The following is a 25,123-nucleotide window of genomic DNA, read 5'->3' on the forward strand; positions in this document are numbered from 1 at the left end:
CCGGCGGATTCTTAACCACTGCGCCACCTGGGAAGCCCCGGACCAATTTTTAATACTCTGTTTCCAAGCTTTCTATAATATTGTTAGGTCTTCTGCAATTCTTATAAACATATTTAAATACAGCCATATCAAATACTAAAGTACCAGAAAGAGAGGGAGAGAGAAAGAGACAGAGAAAGAGAGAGAGAGAGAAGGAGAGGAGCTGTTTCCCAGCCACTGTCCTGGACGTCTGGGCGCAGGTGGGGCTCCCTCATTTACTACCTCGGGACACGGATGCCCCACAGCTGCTTCTTCAGGTCTGAGCCGTCAGGGGAGGCAGCCCACCTCATCTATGGTGTGTTCCTCTGGCTGTGGCTGGGCTGCAGGTTAGGGACGCTCCAGCCATGGCCTTCTCTCCCGGCTCCTGCTGTGGCCTGGCTGCCAGGTGTGAGGTAGGTGTCAAGCTGTTGTAGGCACAGGAGAAAAGGAACAAGATGACAAACCGCTTTACTCGAGAACCTTAAGCCAGCAAACGGCTCCATGGGAACCAAACGTTTCTAGAGGACAAAGTCGATCACGACTTTGAATCACTACTACATCTCAGATGGGTTCAAACTGGTGGCACAAAGTCCCTTTGGACTCAAATGTGAAAGAATGTAGCTTTGCAATTAGTTTACTGCTTTAATTCCTGCTGGTATGATGTACCCCACTGGCCCGACGTGTGGTCTTGGGAAAATCTCGTCACTTTCACAAGTCGGTTTCCTCATCTGCGACTGGAACTAGTGGTAAACCCTGTGTCGTAGGGGTGCTGTAACGATAAAGCAAGTAAGCGTAGGGAACAGGTTTAGAACAGGGTCAGGACCCAGCACACACCGAGTAACTCCCCACCATTAGTATTATCCAGGACCCTTTGAAAGATGTAAGACAGCAAGTCTTTCCCAGCAAGCTAGCAGAAGGAAACCACAACAGGCTAAAGTGCATTGACCCCAAAGTCAAGTTTTCAAAACTGAGATGATCACATATGAAATCTTTCAACTTTTCACAGCTTGGATCTTCAATACGTGAGTTACCACTACTTTCTTTTTTTTTTTAATTGGAGTATTATTTTATGTATAACAGGGTAAATTTAGTGAAGTTATATGGGTTTATTTAAACTAACAAATGATTATGTGCCATGATACCATTATAGACTGAAATCTGAAGAACTTGATGACTTCTTATTCTTTTTTCCTATAGAACATTGTTTTTTTATTGAAGTATAGCAGACGTACAATATTATGTTAGTTTCAGGCGTACAACAGAGTGATTCGACATTTAAATATATTATGAAACAATCACTGGGATAGGTCTAGTTAGCAACTGTCCCCATACAAACTTATTACTGTATTATTGACTATATTTGTGCTGTACATTACATCCCCATGCCTTATTTATTTTACAGCTGGAATTTTGTACCCGTTAATCTCCTTCACCCATTTCACCCAACCCTCACCCCCCTCCCCTCTGGCAACCATCCATGTGTTCTCTATATCTATGAGTCTTTTTCTGTTTTGTTATGTTTGCTCATTTGTTTTGTTTTTTAGATTCCACGTGTAAGTGAAATATTTCTTTCATTTTTGTGTTTGTCTTTCTCTGTCTGACTTATTTTACTTAGCATAATATCCTCAGGGTCCACTCAAGTTGTCACAAATGGCAAGATTCCATTCCTTTCTATGGCTGAATAATATTCCATTGCATATATACACAACATCTCCTTTATCCATTCATCTGCTGATGGACACAAGTTGCTTCCATATCTTGGCTACTGTAAACAATGCTGCAATGAACACAGCAGTGCATATATTTTTTTCCAATTCGTGTTTTTGTTTCCTTTGGGTAAATACCCAGAAGCAGAATTGCTGGATCAAATGGTAGTTCTATTTTTAATTTTGTGAGGAACCTCCATACTGTTTTCCATAGTGGCTGCACCAATTTACATTCCCACCAACAGTGCACAAGGGTTCCCCTTTCTCCACACCCTCACCAACATGTGTTATTTGTGTTCTTTTTGATAATAGCCATTCTGACAGGTGTGAGGTAATACCTCATGATGGTTTTGATTTGCATTTTCCTGGTGATTATTGATGTTGAACATCTTTTCATGTGTCTGTCCACCATCTCTATGTCTTCTTTGGAAAAAATGTCTATTCAGGTCCTCTGCCCACTTTTAAAATTGGATTGTTTGGTTTTTGGCTATTGAGTTGTATGAGTTCTTTATATATTTTGGATATTAACCCCTTATTGGATATACCATTTGCAAATATCTTCTCCAATTCAGTAGGCAGACTTTTCATTTTGTTGATGGTTTCGTTCACTGTGCAAAATATTTTTTTAGTATGATATAGTCCTATTTGTTTATTTTTGGTTTTCTTGCCCTTGCCCGAGGAGACAGATCTAAAAAATAATACTAATACCAATGTCAAAGATTTTACTGCCTATGTTTTCTTCTACAAATTCTGTGGTTTCAGGTCTTACATTTAAGTCTTTAATCCATGTTGAGTTTATTTTTGTGCATGGTATAACAAAGTAGGCCAGTTTCATTCTTTTGCATGTAGCTGAAGAGATTGTCTTTTCCTCCATTGTATAGTCTTGCCTCCTTTGGTGTAGATTAATTGCCTATATAAGTGTGGGTTTATTTCTGGGCTCTCTATCCTGTTCCATTAATCTGTGTGTCTGTTTTTGTGCCAGTACCATACTGTTTTGATGACTGAAACTTTGTAGGATAGTTTGATATCAGGAGAGTGATACCTCCAGCTTTGTTCCTCTTTCTCAAGATGCTTTGGTGAGCTACCACTGCTTTCAAAGAGAGCTGGGCAGACCCACTTAAAATAAAAATGGTCTTGTCACTTTCTGACATGTACAGAGATCTGTGCAGTGACTATGATACAGTGAGGTGCATCAGATGAGGTTTGCCCTTAGTTCTCCCTCCCTATCTTCCCCATCCCCTTCTCACACATGGAGGCTCCCTGGAGCCGGCCCTTCGCCGGGTACCTGGACCCATCTCTGAGCTCTTTGAAACTCACCCATCTTTCCCACTGTTACCTCAGGCAAAGCAACGGATTCATATCCTGATGAAGTCATTTGTGATAAAGCACCACTGGACAGTGATTACTTACCAGGTAACCTTCCTCTGTTAGGTGTGTGTTATGTGGACTGCAGGAGGTGTGTGGGTACAGAAAGGGGTCTCTAATCCTACAGCTGCGTGGGAGATGAATGGGCCCATACAGAGAGGTAGGGACACCTCTGGCCTCTGAACGACTTGAGACTGTCTAGTCTGCCTCAGTACCGTTGTGTGAGGTTTAGGTGGCTTTGACTTAGTACTTTCTTTTCTTACTCTGCTTCTGAGCACTGTGATGTAATAGCAGATAATTCTGATCTGCCGAGAAACCTGTTCTAACAGAAAATTCTGTTAGAATACAAAACCCACGATGGATACAGAAGAGATCAAATTAATTGAGCCTCTTGCATTAAGCTTATATGAGCAGTCAGGATTCATTCAGACAAGCTCGGAGGGATGAATGCATAAGAAAGGGGACATCCTCTGGAAGCAAGGGACAATGATACCTCAAGCACCAAAGGCTACAAAAAATACCAGAAATAAACCTCAAACTATAATCTTACGTTCCCACATGTCAAAGGAGATCCTGGTAGAAAATTGGGTAGGTTCTGGTGCCCGGATAAAAAGGCGCAGACAGCTGCATCTGCACTGACCGCGCTCCTGCAGGTCCAGGCTGCCGTGTCTTTGTTGAGGGGCTAAGGTGTGGATCGCTTTGCAGGGGAGGAAACCAGATGGACAAGGAAACTGTAGCACTTTGGAGGCATTCCTGCTTCTGTTCTTAGTGGAGATCAGAAAGGAGGTTCGGGGTCATTTCAGTCCAATGCCCCTCTGGCTTGTTAGAGGTGACAGAAGAAAATTGCTCTAGATGTAGAGGAACGAAAAGATGCTCCTTCTTTTGGCTCTGCTGTTAGAATCCACGGAAGGACAGGGATGTCTCCATCTTGGCCGGAACTCAAGGTGGTAACCTGCCTCTTTCTCTTCAAGTTTTCAGGTCCCTCTAGAAATGAAAACACAGGTATTATCTTTTTCAGCGCTTCAAGGCATCTCTCTAATATTAAGATGGAGTGAGCACCTGACTGTACCCTGAGTGGAGCGTCAGCTGTTCACGACTGATGGGGACAAAGTTGGCCTCCGCTCCGTGCGGATTCCAGGTAAGTGTGAAATAGCTCCCCTTCCCTGTGCCACATCTCCTACCTGCCACACCCCCGCCGTCTCCGTCATCAACCTGAGACTATTCCATCGTTTCCAGCTCTTAGTATCAGTGTTCCTGTGTCTCTCTTTGAGTTGCAACAATTTCATTTTAAGCGTCCAGCAGAGAGAGAAAACTACTGGATGAAAATGAAGGTGATGCGGCAAGCTTTAGCATCAGCTAAAAACTGGGGTGATTCCCCTCGAGGTGTGAGAGCTATTGGAAGGCCCTCACATCAAGGTTCAAAAGAAACAACTAAAAATGCAGGCCTGGGGCTTCCCTGGTGGCGCAGTGGTTGAGAGGCCGCCTGTCGATGCAGGGGACACAGGTTCATGCCCCGGTCTGGGAAGATCCCACACGCCGCGGAGCGGCTGGGCCCGTGAGCCATGGCCGCTGAGCCTGCGCGTCCGGAGCCTGTGCTCCGCAGCGGGAGAGGCCACAACAGTGAGAGGCCTGCGTACCACAAAAAATAAAAAATAAATAAAAATGCAGGCCCGCTGGAAAACTCTCATGGGAGGGAAGCCTCTTCTGGGTCGTCCCAGAGACGTCTGAAGAGAGGCATGACTCACACAGGCCTTCAGATGCCAGAGGCTGCCGTGGCTGAGATGCTCTCCCAGGCCTCAGGGGAGCCGCCCACCTACATCCAGAAGAACCTGCCTCTCGAGCTCTGGGAGGAAGAAGAGCCCTTTCTAAAATCCCCCCACGTCCTCAGAGTGTGCCCCGGAGACCCCTGCCTCAGAATCTCCAGGGCGTCCGATCAGACCCTCTGGACCCTCAGCGCTAGCGGGCAGCCAGGAGGAGTGCTCTGCGGCCCCGCTTGGAGGTCCACCACTGAGCTTTGCAGGGTGGGGGGCTGGGCTCACGGAGCTGGTTAGACTCACGCCCTGCCCTTGTTAGCCTCGGCGGGGGGCTTCTGGGGGTCCCCTCACCTCTAATATGGGAATGGTCCTAGGGCCCCACAGCCAGGGTGGTGCTGGGGGGAAATGGGCTGAGAGGTCAGGACCCCTCTGTCCGAACCTCCCAGACTGATTTTGGAACCTGGTCCTCCCCACCAGCTCAGGACTGGGCCAGACTTCTTCAACCCACCCCTGCAGCAAGCCTGGTCCCATGGACCCTCTGAGCCTGGGGGCAGCGTCGTGGAGCTGCACCTCCGAGGCTCCCTGGGTGAATGCGGAGGGTCCTCCACTCCCTGTACCCACGTGATGCCCCACCCCTCGGCCCACATGACCCTCACCCCTCTTAATCCTGCTCACGGGCTGTCTGCAGCCACTGCAGCGAGGAGGCTGCTCTTTCAAACGTCTGTTTTCTGAGGGGGTGAGGGATTGGGGCTGAACCGGGGGCCGAAGAGCATTGCACAGCCCTCAGCGCTGGGCCAGGCGGTCAGCTAACAGCAAAATGAGCCCCAGCAGAAGTTCCCGGCAGGCCTATCTCCTAGCCTTGCCCTGCAATGGGCTGGCACTATATGCCTGCAGAGGACACACAGCTGTACGACAGCAGGGCTGGAATTCCAGCCAGGCCCAGTCCTGGGGCCTCAGCCCTGCTCGTAGCTCCTGATTTAAGGCAAATATTCCAGGAGGAAGAAGTGGAAATTAACACCAAGGCACTTGAGGAGTTTGGTCCTTCTTAGCCAAATGCTTTAAATTAAAAGGAGCATTTTAAAGGTCTTGATCTACCCGGACAGAAAGCAGATTACTGGTCACTGGAGGCTGGGGGACAGGGAACAGGGAGCGACTGCTTAATGAAGTCTTATTCCAGAAAATGAAAATATTCTGAAGCTAGGTAGAGACGGCAGCAGCCCAACACCGTGAATGGGCTACATGCCCCCAGATTTTCACTTTAGAATGGTCAGTTTCACTCTGTGTAACTTTTACCTCAAAAAAACCCAAAGAAAACAACAACAACAAAATACACCAAAAAAAAAAAAAAAGTTCTTTGAAGTTGGTCCAAGGCCTGACGTGGGACTCAGAGCCGGTGATCAGGTCCGCAAACATCTGCTGCGCGCCCGTGGGGTGGAAGGCCGGGCTGTCCAGGCTCTCGCTCCCTAGGTGGGTGTCTCCCCCTGTCTTCTAAGCCATTGCGCTGGGGCCTGGAGTAGGCTGGGGCATTCCTTGTCCCTGGGCGTCCCATTCTTCCTCCCGCCATCACCAGGGCTCCCCCTGCCAGCCCTGGTCCTGCCAAGCCAGCCTCACTGACCCATCTTCCTCCTCCAGCACCACCCCCGACCGCCCACAGGGAGGCCCCCCCAAAGCACAGAACCGCCCAGACCCCTCCTGATTGGAGACTCTCCATCCCCCACCTGTCTCCACACCCACACGTGCCCACCTGGCTGGTTCCCGTCCCCCAGGGCTCTTCCTCGGCTGCCCCTCCTCCTTTCCCCAGTTGGTGGAAGCACGTTTCCTTCACGTCCCAGCAACACTCGCCCCGTGTGTGCCCACCCGCCACGCCCACCCCGTCAGGGCCTTGTCTGTGGGATTAGCCCTGCTCAGTCTAACGCCCAGAAGCACGAAGTCACTGCTTGACAAATCGATAACTGATTGGTCACTTCCTGGCTCCAGACAGCAGGACTGGGGTCCCACGGAAGGGATGCCAGAGGTGGACTGACTGACGGGCACCAGCACGAGATTCCAGGGCAGGGGCGGCGCTGCACCCACCTCCATCTGCTCGTGAATCCAGTCCAGGAAGGCGGTGATGCGGGTGTAGACTCCGGGCTTGTTCGCCGCGGCACAGCCAATGCCGAAGCTTGTGGCTCCCACCAACTTCCACACCCTCCTCTCTTGACACACCAGGGGCCCCCCGCTGTCTCCCTGGATGACAAGGAAAGAGCAAAGGGCACACAACAGGCACTGCCATGGTGTGTCCCTTGTCCTGGTGGCAGGATCCCCCCCTTCACTCTATCACAAAATACAGCACGAAGATGGCTCTGCATTCACCCCCCAGTCCTTCTGGAACTGACTTGTACCCCTAATAGTGGGGTCCTTATCCTTTGGGGACGGTCCCCCTCCAGCCGTCTCCCTGCCAGATCTCGGTACCCTGAACCCACGCAGGTCAAGGCAGCTGGGGAAACAGAGGGATGCTCCAGAGGGAGGGTCTGCCTGGCCAGGGGCTTCGGCTGGACCAGGCAGTGTTGGAGTCTCGCCCACTGTAGCTTTGCAGACTGGATTCCCTGGTTCCCACCTGCCCTCTGCCCCTTTGGTCCCTCTGCAAACTCTGAGACCCTTCCCACTGCCCAGCACCCAGGCAGAGGGGAGCGTTGGGTAAACACTGATATCCTGAGCAAACTTCTTCCCACGCCCTGTAAATTTGCTTTTCAGTCAGTCACAGGGACATGCTGGTGGTGGCCTCTCCCACAGGCTGGGTTGCCCCAGCAGAGCCTCGCCTTGCTCACAGCGTAGCCCCCAGGGGTCACCAGGGGCCCCTACCTGGCAGCTGTCCACACCGCCTTTCAGGTAGCCAGCACAGACCATGGAGGGGGAGATGATGCCACCGTACACGTCCCTGTGGTTGCAGATCTTGTTGGAGATCAGAGGCACAGCCGCATGGTTGAGGACCGGGGAGGCATCGCCTGGGTCAGAGCAGGGGGTGGTTCGTGTGGTGCGGGGGCCCCCACCGGGAACTCAGGGGGCCTGCATGCGGGTGGGGAAGCCTGGAGGTGGATGGCCTTAGAGCTCTGCCCCCTGGGGAGTGGGCTGGGGGACCCCGCTGCTTCATGTCAGGGCCACTCACTTCCCTAAGGTCACCAATGTGGGAGGACGGGGGGCAAATGTAGCCAACAGGGTCCCCCCCCCACACGCCCTGCCAGAGCCTGTCCTGGGCCAAGCACTTGACCTACACCAGTCTGTTTAGTTCCCAGAATAACCCAGATGACAGCAGGGAAACGGAGGCATGCGAAGGTACCACTCACAGCTTTGGGGTGGAACCTGGGGGTGGTCAGCAGAAACTTGTACTCCCAAAGGCATCCACATCCCAACCCCTGGAACCAGGGACCGTGTCACCTTCTAAAAGGGACTTTGCAGATGTGATAAGACCTTGAGATGGGGACACGATGCCGGGCTCTCTGGGTGGACCTTAAGTGTAATCTAATCACAAGGGTCCTTCAAAGGGTCAGAGAAGGAGATGTGATGATAGGAGAAGCGGAGGTCAGAGGGGAGAGAGATTGGAAGATGCTGTGCTGCTGGCTTGAAGGTGGAGGTGAGGGCAGAAGCAAGAGATGCAGGGGCCCTAGAGGCTGGAACACGTGGGAACGGATCCTCCCCCAGAGCCTCTGGGAGGATCACAGTCCTCCCGACACACTGATTTATGACTTCCGATCCCCGTAACTGTAAGGTAATACACGTGCATTGCTTCAGGCCAGTAAATTTGGGGTCATTTGTTACAGCAGCGACAAGAAACTAACACATCTGCGGTGGGTCAGCCTCGCCACCCACCCGAACAGATCGACACCCTCTAACTTCACCTGCTTGTAAACTGTGACCTTCACGTATGACAGGCTCGCCACAGGGCACACCCGCCTCCCATTCCTCTCACGTCTCAGTGGCCGGCTGGGGCTCTGCGCTACAGCCCGACCGGGACACGTGGGCGGGGACATTACACTGGGAGCCTGGGGAGCAGGCCCACAGCCCTCTCGGTTCTAGGCACCCTGGACGCAGAATCTTGATTTCAGAACACTGACCTCCATCCTCTGTGGCCCCCCAGCCTGACGTCCAGCACATTTTCCCATCAGGAAAGTGCTCTTCAGAGTTGGGCAGACAGACCGGCTGGATCATCTCTGTTTGGAGAGGAAACAAGAGCTTTCAAACCTGTGGCAGCTGTGGTCTGAGAAAACCATCTTCTCGGTGCTCAAGCCACCTCCCAGAGAAAGGCCAGGCCCCTGGTCGTTTGGAAGCTATTTGCTCAGAGTAGGGACCCCTCGCCCACCAGAGCCCTGAAACTTTAAAACAACCCGAGACCGTGGCAACATGAGGGAGTCTAGACCAGGGCTCAGCATATTTTCTATAAAAAGCCAGCTAGGGCTTCCCTGGTGGCGCAGTGGTTGAGAGTCCGCCTGCCGATGCGGGGGACGCGGGTTCGTGCCCCGGTCCGGGAGGATCCCACGTGCCGCGGAGCGGCTGGACCCGTGAGCCATGGCCGCTGAGCCTGCGCGTCCGGAGCCTGTGCTCCGCAACGGGAGAGGCCACAACAGTGAGAGGCCCGCGTACCGCAAAAAAAAAAAAAAAAAAAAGCCAAATACTTTATATTTTAGGCTTGGCAGGCCACGTGGTCTCTGTTTCAACCCTCACCTCTGCCACAGTAGCATGAAAGCAGCCACGGGCCGTGGTGAACAAATGGGCCAGGCCGTGGCCCGATAAAACTTTATTTACAAAAGTAGGCAAAGGGTCAGATGCAGCCCATGGGCCATAGCCTGCCTGCTCTTGTTCTAGACCATGGGCACATTGCTTTATGGACCAACAGTGTGTGAATATTCCCATCCCTCCTGACATATCTGGAGGCGACGAGCCTGCCTGTCCACGTGGGCTATGTCACATAAGCCCTCCACCAAAGACTGTCACGGGGCCTTCGTGTGCCCGCATTCTGGGACATGCTAAGCTTCCGGGGCAGCTAGAGGAGAGGTAGAAGGGGGAAGGGCACTCATTCTAATTTTTGTCAAAGTGCAAGTGTTGGCACCTCAGTTCTTTATAACCAAGGGTCATTAATCATAATTAACAAACCAACACCACCTTTGCACTTTCTCTTTGTTTCTCTAGAAGTATTTGTTTCCGAGTGTGATACGTAGAGAATTCTGTGTGCTGTGTGATAAACACACTGTTGATTCTGCCAGGTCCAACCTGCTGCTGGTCCTGAGCCAGGATTCTGCTCCGACAAGGGGCCTTGTTTACGACACTCTGCTGCTCTCTGAGCTGCCCTAATCCTTGGGAAGCAGGAGGGGGCTTTTATTTATTTAGGAGTAGGCTCATATGCTTTGCTGCATCTGCAACACCTTGGAAAGTTCTGTCCTGTGTGGCTTTTCTGGTGTTTTTGAAACCTCCGGGAGTCAGGACTTGACGTTTCTGTGGAGAAACAGAGCCTCTGAACTCAGCAGCTGGTTGGGAGAGAACGTTTCTGAGTATTTCCAGGAGCTGGAGATTCCCAGTGTCTTCTGACTTGGAAAGAAAGGGCTGCGGGGAAGATCCCACCACAAGCAGCTGGCTGGCCTGGGAGGCCCTCTCTTTCTCAGCCAAGATTGAGACACCAGGCAGATGGGTGGGGACCTCACCACAAAAAACACGAAACAAGAAAAAGCTCTTTGTTCCCATGTGCCTGAGACCCCCTTCTACCACCCACAGGCACCGGGTGGTCTGGCCTGGGGAAGTCCCTTTAATCTCCAGGTGGTACGAGCAGAAAGGAAGTAGCACAAGTGAGGGCCCCCGTGGCCCCAGCCAAACCAAGTTGACCAAAGTAGAACCACACAGGCTCTGAAGTCAAATAATCATCAGAACCACAGCCCACAAAAGCAGGCCAGGACCTGCAGAGTGAACCTGAACAGGGTGACCGTCTGCTAAAATTGAAGATGTGTGTCTCCTTAAGATGTACGTCTCCTTAAGATGCACGTCTCCTAACACGATGGTCCAAATGACCAGAATGTGACTGAAGATTTCTTATCATACCAAGAAGGGGGAAAATCACAACTTTAATACAAAGAGACGGTCAACAGATGCCAACGTGGGAATGAATCCCGTATTGGAATTATCTGGCAGAGTTTGTAAGGCAGCCTTTATCACCATGCTTCAACGAGCAATTCAAATTCTCTTGAAACAAAGGATAGCAACAAAATGACAGAGACCCAGACGTACCGTTGAAAGTGACAGGCCCGGCCAGCTTCATGAGGGCGATGTCATTGCCCAACCTCTTTGGCTTGTACTTGCTGTGGTAGATGATTTTTTCCACCAGATGGGAGGGGGCTGGACTGTCCAGCAGAGAAACGAGGCCCACCTGGATGGTCCATGACTTGGGGAGGTAGAGACTAAAATGAGAAAGCCCCAAGCACGTTAACCCACGGACCCCTCAGGTGTCCCGAGAGCCGGTGCCAAGGAGATGCCAGCAGACGTCCCCCCACCAAGCCCTGCAGAAGCACAGACCCACCCTATGCATTTCCTAGACAGGCCTTGCTCTTTGCACCTCTGGGCATTTGAGAAGTGAGCTGAACTTTGCTCCCTGTGAGAGTCCACCGGGGTCTGTTCTCCATCAGAAACCAAAGTAGAGGGAGGTGGAAATAACGGGGACGATTGCCCCTGGGTTTGGAAGTATCTTCTGTGGTTTTCTTCCAAGCCACCCCCCTGGAGAGAGACTCAAGGAGGGGTGGCTCTGGGGACACCCCTGCCTACCCTGCACCCTCCCTCTCCCTCTCAGCCACAGCATGGTCCACTGTGATGAGCTACGGGGAGGCCTAGGGCCTTTACGTTGCTGGGTTCCCTCCCGCGAGAGCTTCCTTCCTCTTCCTTCTCTCTTTTCTGTAAAAGCTGTGGGCCAGAGATCCTTAAAATGAGCCCGGGGTCACCAGTCTCACCCAGCTGATGGAGCTGGATCCACAGTGAAGAAGGAAGGTGTCCCGCCCCGGGGACATTACTTTGTGACCATCCGGTCTGTCTTCCTGCTTTCTGGACCTGCCCTGCTGTCGACCACTCAAATCAGCCCTGTCCCAACATGGCCCGGACTGGGATGGGGGTCTGCAGAAGATGAGGACCCCCCGCAAGGAGGTCAGGAGAACTCACTCATAAACACAGTGGGCAGCCGTGACGATCCACACGGGGGTGATGACGGACCCTCCGCACAAGTGGTAGCCCTGGAACTGCAGGCTGGCCTGCCAGGGCCACTGAGCCAGCAAGGACACGTTGCCACCCACGATGCGCGGGCTGGAGCCCGTCCTCAGACCGCAGACTGCAGAGCGAGAGGGAGGGGCAGGGGCGGGAGCTTTGGCAGGAGCACAGGGTGAGGGATGGGGGGGCAGGTCACCTGCGGCGTGGGACAAGCAGGGTGCTGTAGGGGTGCAGTGGGAAAAGCCCGTCAGGACACAGCGCCAGGCGCCCCCTTGCCAGGAACACAGGGTGCCTGCCCAGGCTGGGGGCGGGCACTAAGCAGCCCGTGCACACTTTTCTGGCAGGAGGGGTGGGGAAGAGAAGGTGACAGAGAGTCAGGCGATTGGAGCCACCACGGAAGGACAGGACACCGTGCGCCGTGGTCCTGTCTGCTGCTGAGAAGTCGCCCAGGGCTCTCTTCACCAACCTGGCAGATGGGGGTCACAGAGTTCCCACCTGGCCCCTGGGAGGAAGGGACTGCCAACAGAGCGGTCCAAGGAGCGGGGAGGGGGGACGGGAGCCTGTGAGCCAGGGCTTCCTTCCGTTTCTCTCTGCGTTGCTGTAACTCTCACCTGAGCACTTCAAGGTAACCACGTAACCCGAGGTGCATCCCTCCCTAAAGTGGAGAAAGAATGCGTTTAATGATAAATACCCGAGGCCTGTGAACTGAACACTTTTTTTTTTACTTAAATCTTGAGGTAAAAGAAAAATAAACTTTACTCCCCTGCTCTTGAATACAGATTATAATTTTAGTCTATTAAAAAAAACCCACAAGAGTGAGGTCACACAATGCATTATAAAACACGTGACTACAGTGAGGTATGGTGTGTGTGACCGGGTGTTGAGTATTTCTAGGCTTTGTATAGCTAATGATAAGAAATGTATAATGAGCTATATTATATAAATATACACTGGTGTCATTTGCATGTCAGTTTTGTGGCTCTCCTGCCACAAAGTCCTTGCAGCCTGGGACACATGCATGTCAGAGAAGACCTCCCCCCACCCCCAGAGCTGAGATGTGATTGCCCAGGAAATGACACACACTGTCCCTTGCGTGGGTGGGTGCTCATGTTACAATCCAGCCTGGGATCCCTTTGTAGATCCCTTTGTAGATTTCCTGCCTTTAGAGCCCCAGTCCTGTCACATGATCATGCAAGAAAAAGCTAGTGTCACCAGACTGAGGTTTTAGGACCCAAGAGATGAGCTGTCCCTGCAGATTTCACGTGGGTTCAGGAGCGACTGTCAATTGCACAATAGGCTGACAGGCAGGTGTTTCCTGGAGCAGAGAACACACTCCTCTTGGGGTTTGGTCCAATGAGTCAGGAAGAGCACATGGAACGTGGGTTCAGAAAGCCTGACATACCTCTGTGCACCAGACAGGTGACCCCTGTAAGCTTCAGGTACCTGACTGTCATTTAAGGATACCTCGTTTTACCTTCCTTATGACTTCTTTGGGGAAACATGTAATACAAATGGTGAACATTAAAGTATTTTGTAAATAAAGAAGGATACGTTTCTTTCTTAATTTCTTTCTTTCTAATATTTTTTCTCCTCCCTCCCTCCCTTCCTTTCCCCTAACACATCAGCAGCGCCCACTGTGTGCACGGTGCAATGCTGCATTTACGACACGCGCATCACGGGACCCCTTTACCATCCTTCCTCCCTCTGTCTGTTGGGCTGTATTTGCCTGGCTTGGGATTAAGTTCTTGTACCCCAGCCTGGTGCGTCCACCCTTCTAACCAAAGTGGCCAAACCCGCACCTTGCACTTGGAGAACACAACCTCATGCACAAGTCCAGCGGATGAGTGGACATAAGTGGGCACAGCACCACCTGGCCGCTTACCTCACGTACACCGACTGGTGTAAAGTGGTCACTTTGTCATCTGGCAAGAGGTGATTGATGGAAACGAAGTCCTCTCGGAACTGCTCCTCCAGTGAATCCACTCTGATGGTGTCCGAACTCACATAGCTGCAAGCGCAATGCAAACACAGACCTGATGTGTGGAATTCACTCTGTAGCAAATCTACCTGGGCTCAAGTCACAAGGATACAGGTATCATACTGGGAGGGGAGTCATTTTGCAGCCCCAAACCGTAAATGGCTTCCTTCTGCCAACTTAGCAAGGTATTCCAGACCTGGAAGAGTCTGGGGCGACCCTCTCCCCACAGCCCATCCACCCACCATGGGCTCCAGCCACATGCGAGGGAGGACCACTTCCTGACGTAGCTGGGGGGGACACTCCCTGATGCATTGAGCTGAACTGACCTTTGCTTGGCCTGAAGCGGGCCTCAGAGGGAACAGAACACAGAATTGGGTGGAGTGTTTTCAGGTGAGCACCGAAGTGGGGATGCTGAGCGCCCCAGGTACGATAGGCTGGGGGGCGGGGATGAAAGACTTTCCCAGGCTGCCCAGAGCTGGCAGGGCTCCCGTTACAGAGAGATGAGCACGTAGACGGAGAGATTCGGGGGCACCAGGACAAGTCAGTGTTTAAAGGGTCAGGAAACAGGTCTGGAGAATGATGGAAAAGAGGGAATAATATTTTTCAAATCAGTCATCCAAAGAGTTATGAGATGGGAGGTCGTGGAATGAACAAAAGACGGAGTCGCTGGCTTGCTTCACTCACGAACTCACCAGCTGATCAAGCATGATTTCATCAGGTGATTGTAAACGCTGGGGGGCGGCGCGGGCAGCGTACGTGGTGTACAAAGTGCAGCCAGGTTTGAGTTTTGAGAAAAATGTAATCTAGGCAGCAGCAATGACCCTTCCAGCCTCCCCAGGTATTGCTCAACCCACTGATACGTCAGGCACCAGATGAAAGAGCCGGATGTTACCGAGATGGAGATCCTGATACAGGTGGACCGGGCCACCAGTGGGGCGGTGAGGGTGATGCAAAGGGACCCCAAAGGCTGCACCTGGAGCCCCATAAATTGTCAAAGTCTCAGTGGTAACAACAACCATGACCACAGACTCATAGGGCGTCCCTGCAGTCCAGGCTGGCTTCAAAGCCCCAAGATCACTTGACCCTCACAGCGACCCTTTAAAGCTGGTATTATTATTCGCCTTGTTTTTGAGGCCTCAGTCATGTGACGGGGCTGCAGGTGTGCTGGGATTTGGACCCAGGCAATCTGAGTTGCCAGTCTATCTTTTATTCTTTATCACAGACCTCTGACACAGGATGCTATAGAGCAGAGGGGATAAAGGAGGGCTTTCAAGAGAGAAATAGGAGAATAAACAAGAAAGGGTACAGAAGCAAATCTTAGAACTGAAGAAACAGGGAAGAACAGAGCAAGTTCAGAGGGAAGAAAATGGACAGTGTTGAGGGGACAGACGGGAAAATTGCACACTCCAGACTTGCCCTGAGATGCAACAAGGAAGGAGCCTCTCCGCAGACGGCTGGGGTGCAGAGACGCCTGAGCACTGCCGGGAAGGGTTGGAAGAAGGAGAGAGGGGCTGCTGGGTCCTTCTGCAGGACAGGGGGGAGGCCAAGGATTCAGGGCGGGGAGGTGGTCCAGGAGGGAGAAGCAGGGGAGGCAGATGGGAAGAAGAAGGGACGCCCCCTAGTGAGTCCAAGGAACTACCTCCTATGGAGCAGAAATGCCCAAGGGAAGCTTTCAGCTGTGAGCCGTGGTGGTGGGGTTTGTGTGTCTGTCTGTGTAATTGGCGTGTGTGTGATGTGATGTGTGTGCATGGTGTGTGTGGCGTGTGTGTGTTTGTGGTGTGTGATGTGGGCTGTGTGTGTGTGGTATGTAAACTTCCTCCTTGCCTATGAGGGGTCAAGTCTACATAAGTCCTGAAGGCAATTGTGTGGGTGTTTTTGCTGTTGTCGTTGGGCTTGAAGTGCAGCTGATTTCTGAATCCATGTTGTCACGGGTGAGAAAAAGGCACATCTCAGGGATACAGGCTGGAGGGTGGGTTTCACTGGCTTTGGAGAAAAGAGTTGAGAATATGATGCAACAGATTTGCAAGTCAGGGCTCCCTGCTCAGAGCGTGGAGGTTTCAACACCCGTTTCCTTGGGCGCCAACAGGGATGCCCACTTCCTGAGGAGAGTGTGGGTACTCAGAGCCTGCTGGTTTTGAACTCCAAGAATCCGGCACAAAGAGGAGCAGAAGCGCAGTCCTGGGCACCCGAGGAAGACAGCAGCTACCAGGGGCCCGAAGGAGGGGCCAGGAGGAGGGACGGGGCCGCATCAGGGCCAAAATGTGTCGCCCCAGTGCAAAAAGTCACATAAGGAATGCAGAACGTTGAAACATGGAGATTCCACTGCAATAGTTCTTTCTTCTACCTGTTTCTTTCTTCCACCTGTTTCTTTCTTCCACCTGTTGCTAATCAACTGTTTTGAATAACTGGACATTCACTAAATTGCTGACTTTTCGAACTTGGCTCCCTGGGGCTCCTTGGGAAGTGGGACCAAGCTGGGTGGTGTCGGGAAGCTGCCCAAAAGCTGTGGCCTGAGGAACTGGGGGCTCAGTCCTCAGCTCTGAAGCTCTCTATTGAATGTTTGCATCTAGGGTCCTGACCTGAGACGCCCCCAAACACGTTAGGTCCCATGTGACCTTGAGCAAGTCACTTAGCATGTTGGGACCTTGGTTTGCACGCCTGTGATGTCAGGCATCGCGGGGTTGCCATGGGGATGTCCAGGTGCCTTGTGCGTGCTCAGCTAAACGGCAGCTGTCTGCCCTCATCGTGATCACTGCTCATGTCCTGCCCACTGCTGGACACTCTCTGAATTACCTTGGAAACCCCAGCTGGGCACAGGCGACAGTAGCGTGGTGACTCTTCCAGTCCTCAGAGCACATGGTCCTCCAGGTGGCAGCCGTGAACACCTGGAGTGCGGCATTCTGACCGCTCACGCGGACTGACCAATGCACAGGAAGACAGGTCGTTAGTGGCCTGAGGAGCTCTGAGACCCGGAAGAATTTCTCTGCAGCCAGCCTAGACCCTCCCGTGCTGAGTCTGACCTGCCCCTGGTCAGTGCCCCACCCACGCAGGGCGGCCACAGTTCTTATCGTCTGTACCCCTGAGCTCTCTTGGGGTTCTCTTCTGCTTGCTCACCAACCCAATTTTAGCTCCATGTAAGGACCCTCCCTTAATACCCAGCCCAGGGTCTCCTGGGCTGAATGCCAGTTGGATCCCATGACTTAACAAAGGCATTGCCTTGGACCCATGTCTCAGATGGGGAAGGTCAGGGTCGGGTTGTACTGACGTCCTCCTGCTTCTGCTTCTGAAAAGGCATGACCTTACCACATCGGTACTCATCTTCCCCGTCTTTGCAGTCGGACACTCCGTCGCATCTAGCCGTCAGCTCAATACACTTAAAAGACGACCGACACCTGTACTTCCCGGAGCAGTCAAAGTGGACTGAGGAAAGGAGGGAGGGGGTCGGGGAAGGGCTGCTTCAGTGCACAGCACTGACAACCGCGCACCTGCCATGCGGCCTTGAGCTTGCCCAAGCGTCATGAAGGCTGCATTGAAACGGCACCACTGCCAGCATCCTGTTTCCCTCAGCCCAGTTTCTGTTCCAGATTCCAGCGGGTGGGGCAGCTGTACCCCACCGTGTCTCCCTAAGTGACCTCAGGCCACAACTCAAGATGAATTTAGACTCCGGTGGCTCAAGGTCCAGAGAGAAAGTGCATGGCTGTGGCCGACTGGCTAAGCCGGCTGAGCAAGGAGCCTTGAGAGAGGACCCCTGGCCCCCACTCTACCTCCTGCCTTCTCTGACCCTGGGCGAGAGGTGAGGGCCCTGTGGACCCCAAAGCCGAGCACGTGGAGAGTTAAACTGATCTGAGATCCGCCTATTTGAAGAGTAAATGCGAAATTGTTCCCTATCAGGGACCATTCAAATGACTCTCTTTCTCAAAAGCCACTTGCACCTTATTTGAAACCCAGCTTGGCCTGGCATGAATGGCCTCCTTGTCTCCTCCACCCGCTCCCACCCTCTCCTGCCTGTGGGTTCAGTTTCATCAGCTGCCTTTGGCCACTGTTAACTGGGCAGAGGCTCCTTGGTGACGAAACCTCCACCACAGCCAAAGGCCCCGCTGGGGCCCTGGTCGGCTTCACGATCCTGCCGGCAAATAAAGCTCAAATCAGCAAACCCAGAGGGTGTTTGCCTTAGTAATTAGGGCTGTGTGGCGGGCCCGGGTTGGTGTGAGGGGGGAGCCCGTGAAAGTCTAAACGCCTGAACAGGTATTTGAGAACCTACTAAATAATGGATGGTACTCACTGCCCAGACCAATGGCCAGCGCTAATATCAGTGCAATTATCCCGATGACAATGATGGGAAAGAACTTCAGTGGCAGCAGAGACAGGAACTGGGCAGCCACCGCATCGGCATCTAGAAACCAAAAAGCGGGGAGAGCAAAAGGCCACGGAACAGCGAATCTGAATGAAATAAAACAAAATTTAGCTCTTCATCCCCCCTGCCCTCAGTGCAGAGACTGTTCCAGCCCAAAGGGAGTTGACTTCGAGAAATGGCCGCCTACCCGGGGGCAAGTTCTCTAAAAGTTGAGCCCCAAGCTCCCCAACACCAGCCCAGCTCCATCCGTCCTCGGTTAGGGGACGGTGTGATGGGTTGAATTGTGTCCCCCAAGAGACATGTTTATGTTCAAACCCTCAGAACCCAGAATATCATCTTATTTGGAAATAGAGTCTTTACAGAGGTGATCAAGTTAAATCAAGGTCATTAATGTGGGCCTTAATCTAAAATGACTGGTGTCCTGATAAACAGGGGAAATTCAGACACAGAGACAGACACACACAGAGGGAAGATGATGTGAAGAGACAGGGGCAGAAGGCCGTGTGAAGAGGAAGACAGAGATGGGAGTGATACATCTATAAGCCAGGGAACCCATGATTTATCAGCAAACCCCAACATCTAAGGTGAGGCAAGGAAGGATTTCCCCTGCAGGTGTCAGAGGGAGCAAGTCCTTGCGGTCACCTTAGTTTCAGACTTCTAGCCTCCAGAGATAATAGATTTCTCCTGTTTTAGGCCACCGAGTTTGTGATGTTTTGGTGGCCCTAGGACACTAATATGGAGGGGAGGTAGAACCCCAACTCCCAAGGATGTTTTCCTACAGAGGAAGGCAACATGTAAAACCCAAGCAGGGTGCTTTCAGGAGAGAGACAGCTGGGATCTCTGAGAGGGTCACCAGATGATGTGCGGGTCATTCTCCACCAGTCCTGGGCATAGACACCGAGGGCCTTTATTCCAGACCATCTCTTGGAGGATGCTGGCAGAGCAAACAGCTTAGAAGACAGAGATGGTGTCCTTCTCCGGAGCAAGGGACAGGTTTTTATTTACATCTGGCTTAGTAAATACCACCTCTTCCTTTGGGACAAAGCTTGTGCAGGTCTGTTTGAAGCCCATTATAAAAGATGTGGATTCCCTCAGCTCAGGGCTCCTCAGCTGTGGTGCAGACCCGCTGCATGTACAGCGTGCACCTGGGCCGCTCCACGTTGCTGCTGAGGGACGTGGTGGGCAAGCGTGACCTACTCAAACAGGATGCTCGTGCCACCTGTGCTGTGCGTACACGTGTCTGACGGAAGGGCTGTGTCTTCTGCCAGCATCCGTGGGACTGGGGCAGGCTGACTTGTTAGCTTGCAAGTAGGGTAAAGCCCCAGACCCTTCCCAGTTCTTGCCTATAGAACAAGGCTGATTTGGTAGAAAAGAAGATGTGAAGAGCTTAAGATACCCAAAAGTGCAAGCCTCTCTGGACAACAGGAGGATTTCCACTGCAACGTTTACTCTCAGGAGAACAGGCCATTTCATGCAAATTATCTCATCAATCCTGAAAATACATCTATGCTGAAGTTGTCCTCTCTTATAATTAGGAAGGTTAGAATGTAGGGAGGGGAGGAAGCTTTCCAGACCTCACATGACGACACAGGACGGAGACTGCCTTGGCCTGTTTTCCTGCTCTTGGAGATGTTGGGCCGAGAGTCTCCCATGGAAGAGCCAAAAAGAGGCTCCCTGTCTGTCTTTGGAAACCCACAACTTCATCCTCTGGCTATAAAGACTGCGATTATAAAATGGTCAGTACCCTTCCCGGTTGCCCAAAACAGAAGTGAATTAGAAAACAAAAATGGAAAAAAGAAAGCGATGAAATGGGAGAAAAAGGAGAAAAGAGTAAACAAGGAAAAAGCAGGAGCAGAAAGGGAAGAATGGGGGGATAGGAGATGCACATCAGACTCTGTGCTGTGAGTGTGGAGCGGGGCAGAGGGACCACCCGCACGGTCCTTGTTTAGCCTTGGATGCAGGAGCAGGTGGCTTGCTTCAGGGTGTGCTCTCAGCACCTAGAACGGCACTAGCCATTCCACGGTCCTCAGTAAATGTTAGTAGATTGAAGGAATGGATGCATGGATGGATGGATGGATGGATGGATGGTTGGTTTGGGGATGGTTTCGGGATAATGAACATGGTTTTATCTCAAGGCCAGAGACCAGTTCCTTTCAGGATGACCCATTTAGAGTCAGCAAAGCAGACCCCTCCCCTCCACCTCCCCCGCCTCTGGAAGCCTGCCCCAATCAGTCACTCTCCCTACTGAGATGCCGGCTCTCCAGTCACACTTTAAAACTCAGCAGGAACCCCAGAATGACTTCTCATCATTCTAGCTGTTCTGTATCTATGAGTGAGGTTTAGGAAGTGAGCCCCAGTTGTAGATCCAGAGTGTCCTGCAGTTACAGCGCCTCCTGCAGTTACAGCGCCTTTGGATCCGCTCACATTTGCCACTTTACGGCTCCTCGGCCGCGTGCCCTGTGGTCCCACTGTGGTCCCCCTCCTCCTTGCCCTGTCTTTGAGGTCATGCTTGGAATAAAAAGCAAAAGGTATAGCATCTCTTCAAAGGAGGAATGCAAATGATAAACAAGCACACACACAAAAACCCTTCAACCCCTCTGGAAATGAAAAGAACACCACAAATTAGACACAATTACATATCACCTTTGCAATGTATTATTACTACTACTACTATTTCCACTGCAGTCCAAAGTGAAAGGAAATGGATCTCCACTTAACAGTCAATAAGAGTATAAATTGTGTCAACTTTTTGACAGTCAAATTGGAAATATGTACCAAAAAGCTAAAAAATGGATAAAATTTTTGACCTATTAATTCCACTTCTAGGAATTTATCCTAAAAAGTCATCATAGATGTACACAAATCTCTATGTAAAGGACACTTAAAGGAGCGACCTTGAAAATATTGATGCACGGACAGATGGAGACAGCCTAAGTGACCAACAAAAGGGAGGTGGTGAAATAACAAATGGCATAGAAATATCTAAAATGATAGAGGACAGGGGTCGGCAACGTGTTTCTGTGAAGGACCCGATCATAAATGTCTTAAACTTTATGGGCCATAAGTGGTCCCGTCACAACTTTTCAACTCTGCAGCTATGGCCTGAAAGCAGCCAGACAAAATGTGAATAAATGGATATGTCTGTGTTCCAATAAAACTTTATTTATAAAAACAGACAGCGGGCCAGATTCGGTCCAGGGGCCATAGTTTGCCAAGCCTTAAAGGCTATTTAATTATTTAATGTCATGGAAAGATGAACATAATATTTTTAAGTTAAAAAAAAAGCTTCAAAATCATACAAATAGTACAGGCAGACCTCGTTTTATCACGCTTTGCTGATATTGCAGTTTTCATAAATTGAAGCTTTGTAGCAACACTGTGTAGTCAGGTAAAGGCTAGCATTTTTTAGCGATGAAGTTAATTGTTTAAGTTAAAACGTAATTTTTTAATTAGGGTATGTACATTGTTTGGGGGCATAAGGCTATTGCACACTGAATAGACTATGCTATCGAATAAACTTGACTTTTTGTACTTATGGGGAAACTAAAAAATTAGTGTGACTCATTTTATTGCAATATTTGCTTATTGCAGTGGTCTGGAACCAAACCCAAAATATCTCTGGGGTCTACCTTCATATTTCACTTCCAAAGAGAAATACAGATATGTTGATAGGAAAAAGGCAAGAAATAAATTATAAAGTGCTAATAGGTTTATCTCTGAGTAAGAGTAAAATTGTGGTTCATCTAAAAAAAACTTTGATTAACTGTATTTTCTAATTTTCTCTCATAAACAATGTATTGGTTTATTTAAAAAGAAAAGTTTAAAAAAGTTTTTATTCCTTCCCATGACTAGGAATTAATCATGAAGAAATGATCAAAACTTAGCAGAAAAGAATATGTATAGTGCTATCATGTTATGATTTATATTATAAAATATTAGAAACAATTATATGTCAAATGATGACCCAAATGGCTATGTAAATTACACACCTACCTGATCCTATAAAAAAGGGCATTTAGAAAACCAAAAAGCACATGGAAGAACGCCTGTCTGCACCTGCACTGCCTGTGAGTGTATACTTATGGTCAAGGACATGGAGAGAATAAAGAAAATGTAAAAACTAGCTAAGTTTGGGTGCTTAGGTAACTGCAGGATGTTTTTTCTTCATTTCCACTGATGCTAAATTTTGAAAAGCATTTGTAAGTTGTGTATATTTTCCCTTACTTGAAACCTCTTCTCCCACCTCCCATCAGTCCACATCCGCTGTCCAGGTGGTTTAAAAGGAATCGTTAGTGCGGCCCCCATGCCATGCTTTCTGGAACCCTAGCCAGGGGCCCCAGATGTCCCTCTGCCCAGCCCCTGGGTTCAGCCTTCCCGACTGCAGCCAGGACCAGGGAGCCACAGCTTCCTGTGACAAGTCCTGATAGGGTCTTTGCCAGAAAGATCCTATCCAGGCACGAAGGAGTCTGCCATTTCTCCAAGCATTTATGACCCATTTCCAAAACCAACTTTCCTTCCTTCAGTTGCTAGGAGCAACTCCGTCACCTGCTGTTGAATTTTAATCTAGGTATCTGATACCGTGAGGGCAACCGGCTTATTTTAAGTTTTCTGGAAGGGCTGGTGACCACTGATTGTCAGGAATTCCTGGAGGGCTCAGAGATTTCCTGGCCAGGATCTGACCCCTAACTCCCAGGGGCAGTGGGAGCCTGGATTTCTGAAAACCTCCATCCAGAGAATACCAACACCTGTCTCCAGGGAGTTGGCAAGAGGCTAACCAAAGTGACGGCCCCCCTAATGCCCCTTCTCTCCAGGATTCTGCAAACACGAGGAAGCGGCCTGTGGGTGTGAGGGCTCCTGGGGAGATATTTCTCCAGGGGAACACTCAGCCACATCCATCATCTATATGGGGGAGGGGAAGCAGGGCAGAAATGATCCCTGGTGCCACCTACCTGGTGTAACAGGACTTATTTTCAAATCGTCAAGGCCAAAAAGCGATCTGAAGGAGAAGGGGGCTTCGGCAGCAGGTGGGTCATTTTCCCCCATGGTGACTATTTCAGGACCTCGGAGACCAGGCTCTACCTCCACCTCCTTCGCAGGAAAGAATAGAGAGCGTTTGCGTCCCTATTTATAGTTTTAGCATCAAACGAATCTTTGTCGTGTGAAATCTTTGAAGTCTGGCAATCCACATAAAGAGCTTTCAGTGCCGATAAATCAGAACTATTTGTCCAGGGAGAACGCATTTTTTTTTTCCTGAGCCACAGCAAATAACGCAGAAACGTCTAGAGTGAGCGAAACTACGAATGTAATTCTGCCAAACGTATGACTTTCCCATTATTTGTTCAACCAATCTTCAAATCAATTGAATAGCATGTCTCTAGAGATATGCCCTTTTACCATTTAGAAGTTAGTTACCATTATTTTTCAGAAGATAAATTACTTTCAAACCCTTTCCTTCTCTCTTTTGTCCCACTTAAACTTGACCCTTGGCCCGTGCAGGTGATACACCTACCATACTATAAGAAGTCTGGATACTCACATCATGTCCATGCCCCCAAAATGAAGATAGCACCAAGGAAGGGACGCTCACCCACAGTATTCGGAGCTTCCCGTAAACACAACCTTTTCCTGGCTCGCACAGACTTGACCTAATTAAGGATGAAAGTATCCTCGCCCTCTGGGTGCCCAGTCCCCCCCCCCTTACCTCGCAAAGGGAGGAGTGGCTGGGGACTGTGGGCTCGCCCAAAAGCTACACGGGGGATCTGTTTCCTCCAAGAGAATTCCACCTATCGTGACGCCGGACAGGTCAGAAGCCTTTGGAAGTCATTTCCAATAACTCAAAAGAGGGGCAGAGGGAGCAAAGAAACAGTCCGAATGTTCCCGACTAAATTTCAGCTCACTCTCCGAGGAATCAGGCGAGAGCACCCCGGGAAGTTGCTTCTGCAACGTGCTAAAACCTAGACTTTCCAACAGTCATGTAAACATGGATACTTAGATCACCCATTGTTATTTTCTCTCCATTTACTTGTAATGTTTGAAATTCAAAAGGGAACTATTAAGCCACTTAAAACAGACTCTGTCTTCATGCTGTTTCACGTGGCCATGGGAAAATCTAAGCAAGAGTCATGCGCTAAAAATGTTTATTTCATTTCCATTTCGAGAGTAGCTTCGACGAATAGCTTAGGAAACTAATAATTCACATTCAGCATCTTCTACCTTGATTCTTGCTCGTAAGTGCAGCTTACCGTCAGCCTGTGGCAAATTCCACAGCCTGGCTTTAGAACGAGAATAAGAATCAACAGCAAAATGCTTTCTGAAACGGGGAACCTAGGTAAGGGAGTCCCTTCCCAGCAGGTCATGGTTGGGGGGTTTCACATCCAGAAATGTTGAGAAGTCATCTTTCAGAAGCGGCTTCTCTCCCCTGCACCTGCCCCACCCCCACCCCCCACTCCACTCACCATTTCTGGAGCCGCCATCATTAAAAGCAGAAATAATTTCCTTTCTCATTATAAAAGCAAGCGTGATGGTAAGCAGGCTGCCAACAGGAGAGTCCAACCGGGAAATATTTCCACCGAGGCACTCAGCCTTGTCGACTCAATCATCACGCAAATGGCTTGATCACGGGCCCCTGGGTAACCCTACCTGGCAGTGACTATCAAGTAGCCACTGGTGGTTGACTGCAGAGACCAGAGAGGGGAAAATGTGGCTTGCCTTTAATTAGTTAAGTAAGGTAAGCAAA

The 25,123-nt window shown here is 50.5% G+C and overlaps 1 protein-coding gene across 2 annotated transcripts; it reads right to left on the reverse strand.

The window, feature by feature from the left end:
• Positions 1 to 4,055: 4,055 nt before the first annotated feature.
• TMPRSS3 (transmembrane serine protease 3) lies at positions 4,056 to 24,860 on the reverse strand. 2 transcript variants are annotated; one of them, XM_060149469.1, is made up of 14 exons: positions 23,897 to 24,052; positions 23,337 to 23,475; positions 18,316 to 18,426; positions 17,337 to 17,453; positions 16,827 to 16,950; positions 13,938 to 14,063; positions 12,667 to 12,710; positions 12,011 to 12,176; positions 11,093 to 11,262; positions 8,935 to 9,030; positions 8,719 to 8,721; positions 7,685 to 7,827; positions 6,917 to 7,069; positions 4,056 to 4,073 (listed from the first exon to the last, which is right to left on the reverse strand). In XM_060149469.1, exons 1-14 carry the CDS (start codon positions 23,897 to 23,899, stop codon positions 4,056 to 4,058), a joined length of 1,413 nt encoding a protein of 470 aa, XP_060005452.1. In that variant the 5' UTR covers positions 23,900 to 24,052. The 2 variants fall into 2 exon arrangements, with proteins under 2 accessions (XP_060005452.1, XP_060005451.1); XM_060149468.1 differs by lacking the exons at positions 8,719 to 8,721; positions 23,897 to 24,052 and adding an exon at positions 24,834 to 24,860.
• Between the last annotated feature and the right edge of the window lie 263 nt (positions 24,861 to 25,123).

The sequence above is a fragment of the Lagenorhynchus albirostris genome, chromosome 5, assembly GCF_949774975.1.
Source record: "Lagenorhynchus albirostris chromosome 5, mLagAlb1.1, whole genome shotgun sequence".
NCBI lineage: Eukaryota > Metazoa > Chordata > Mammalia > Artiodactyla > Delphinidae > Lagenorhynchus > Lagenorhynchus albirostris.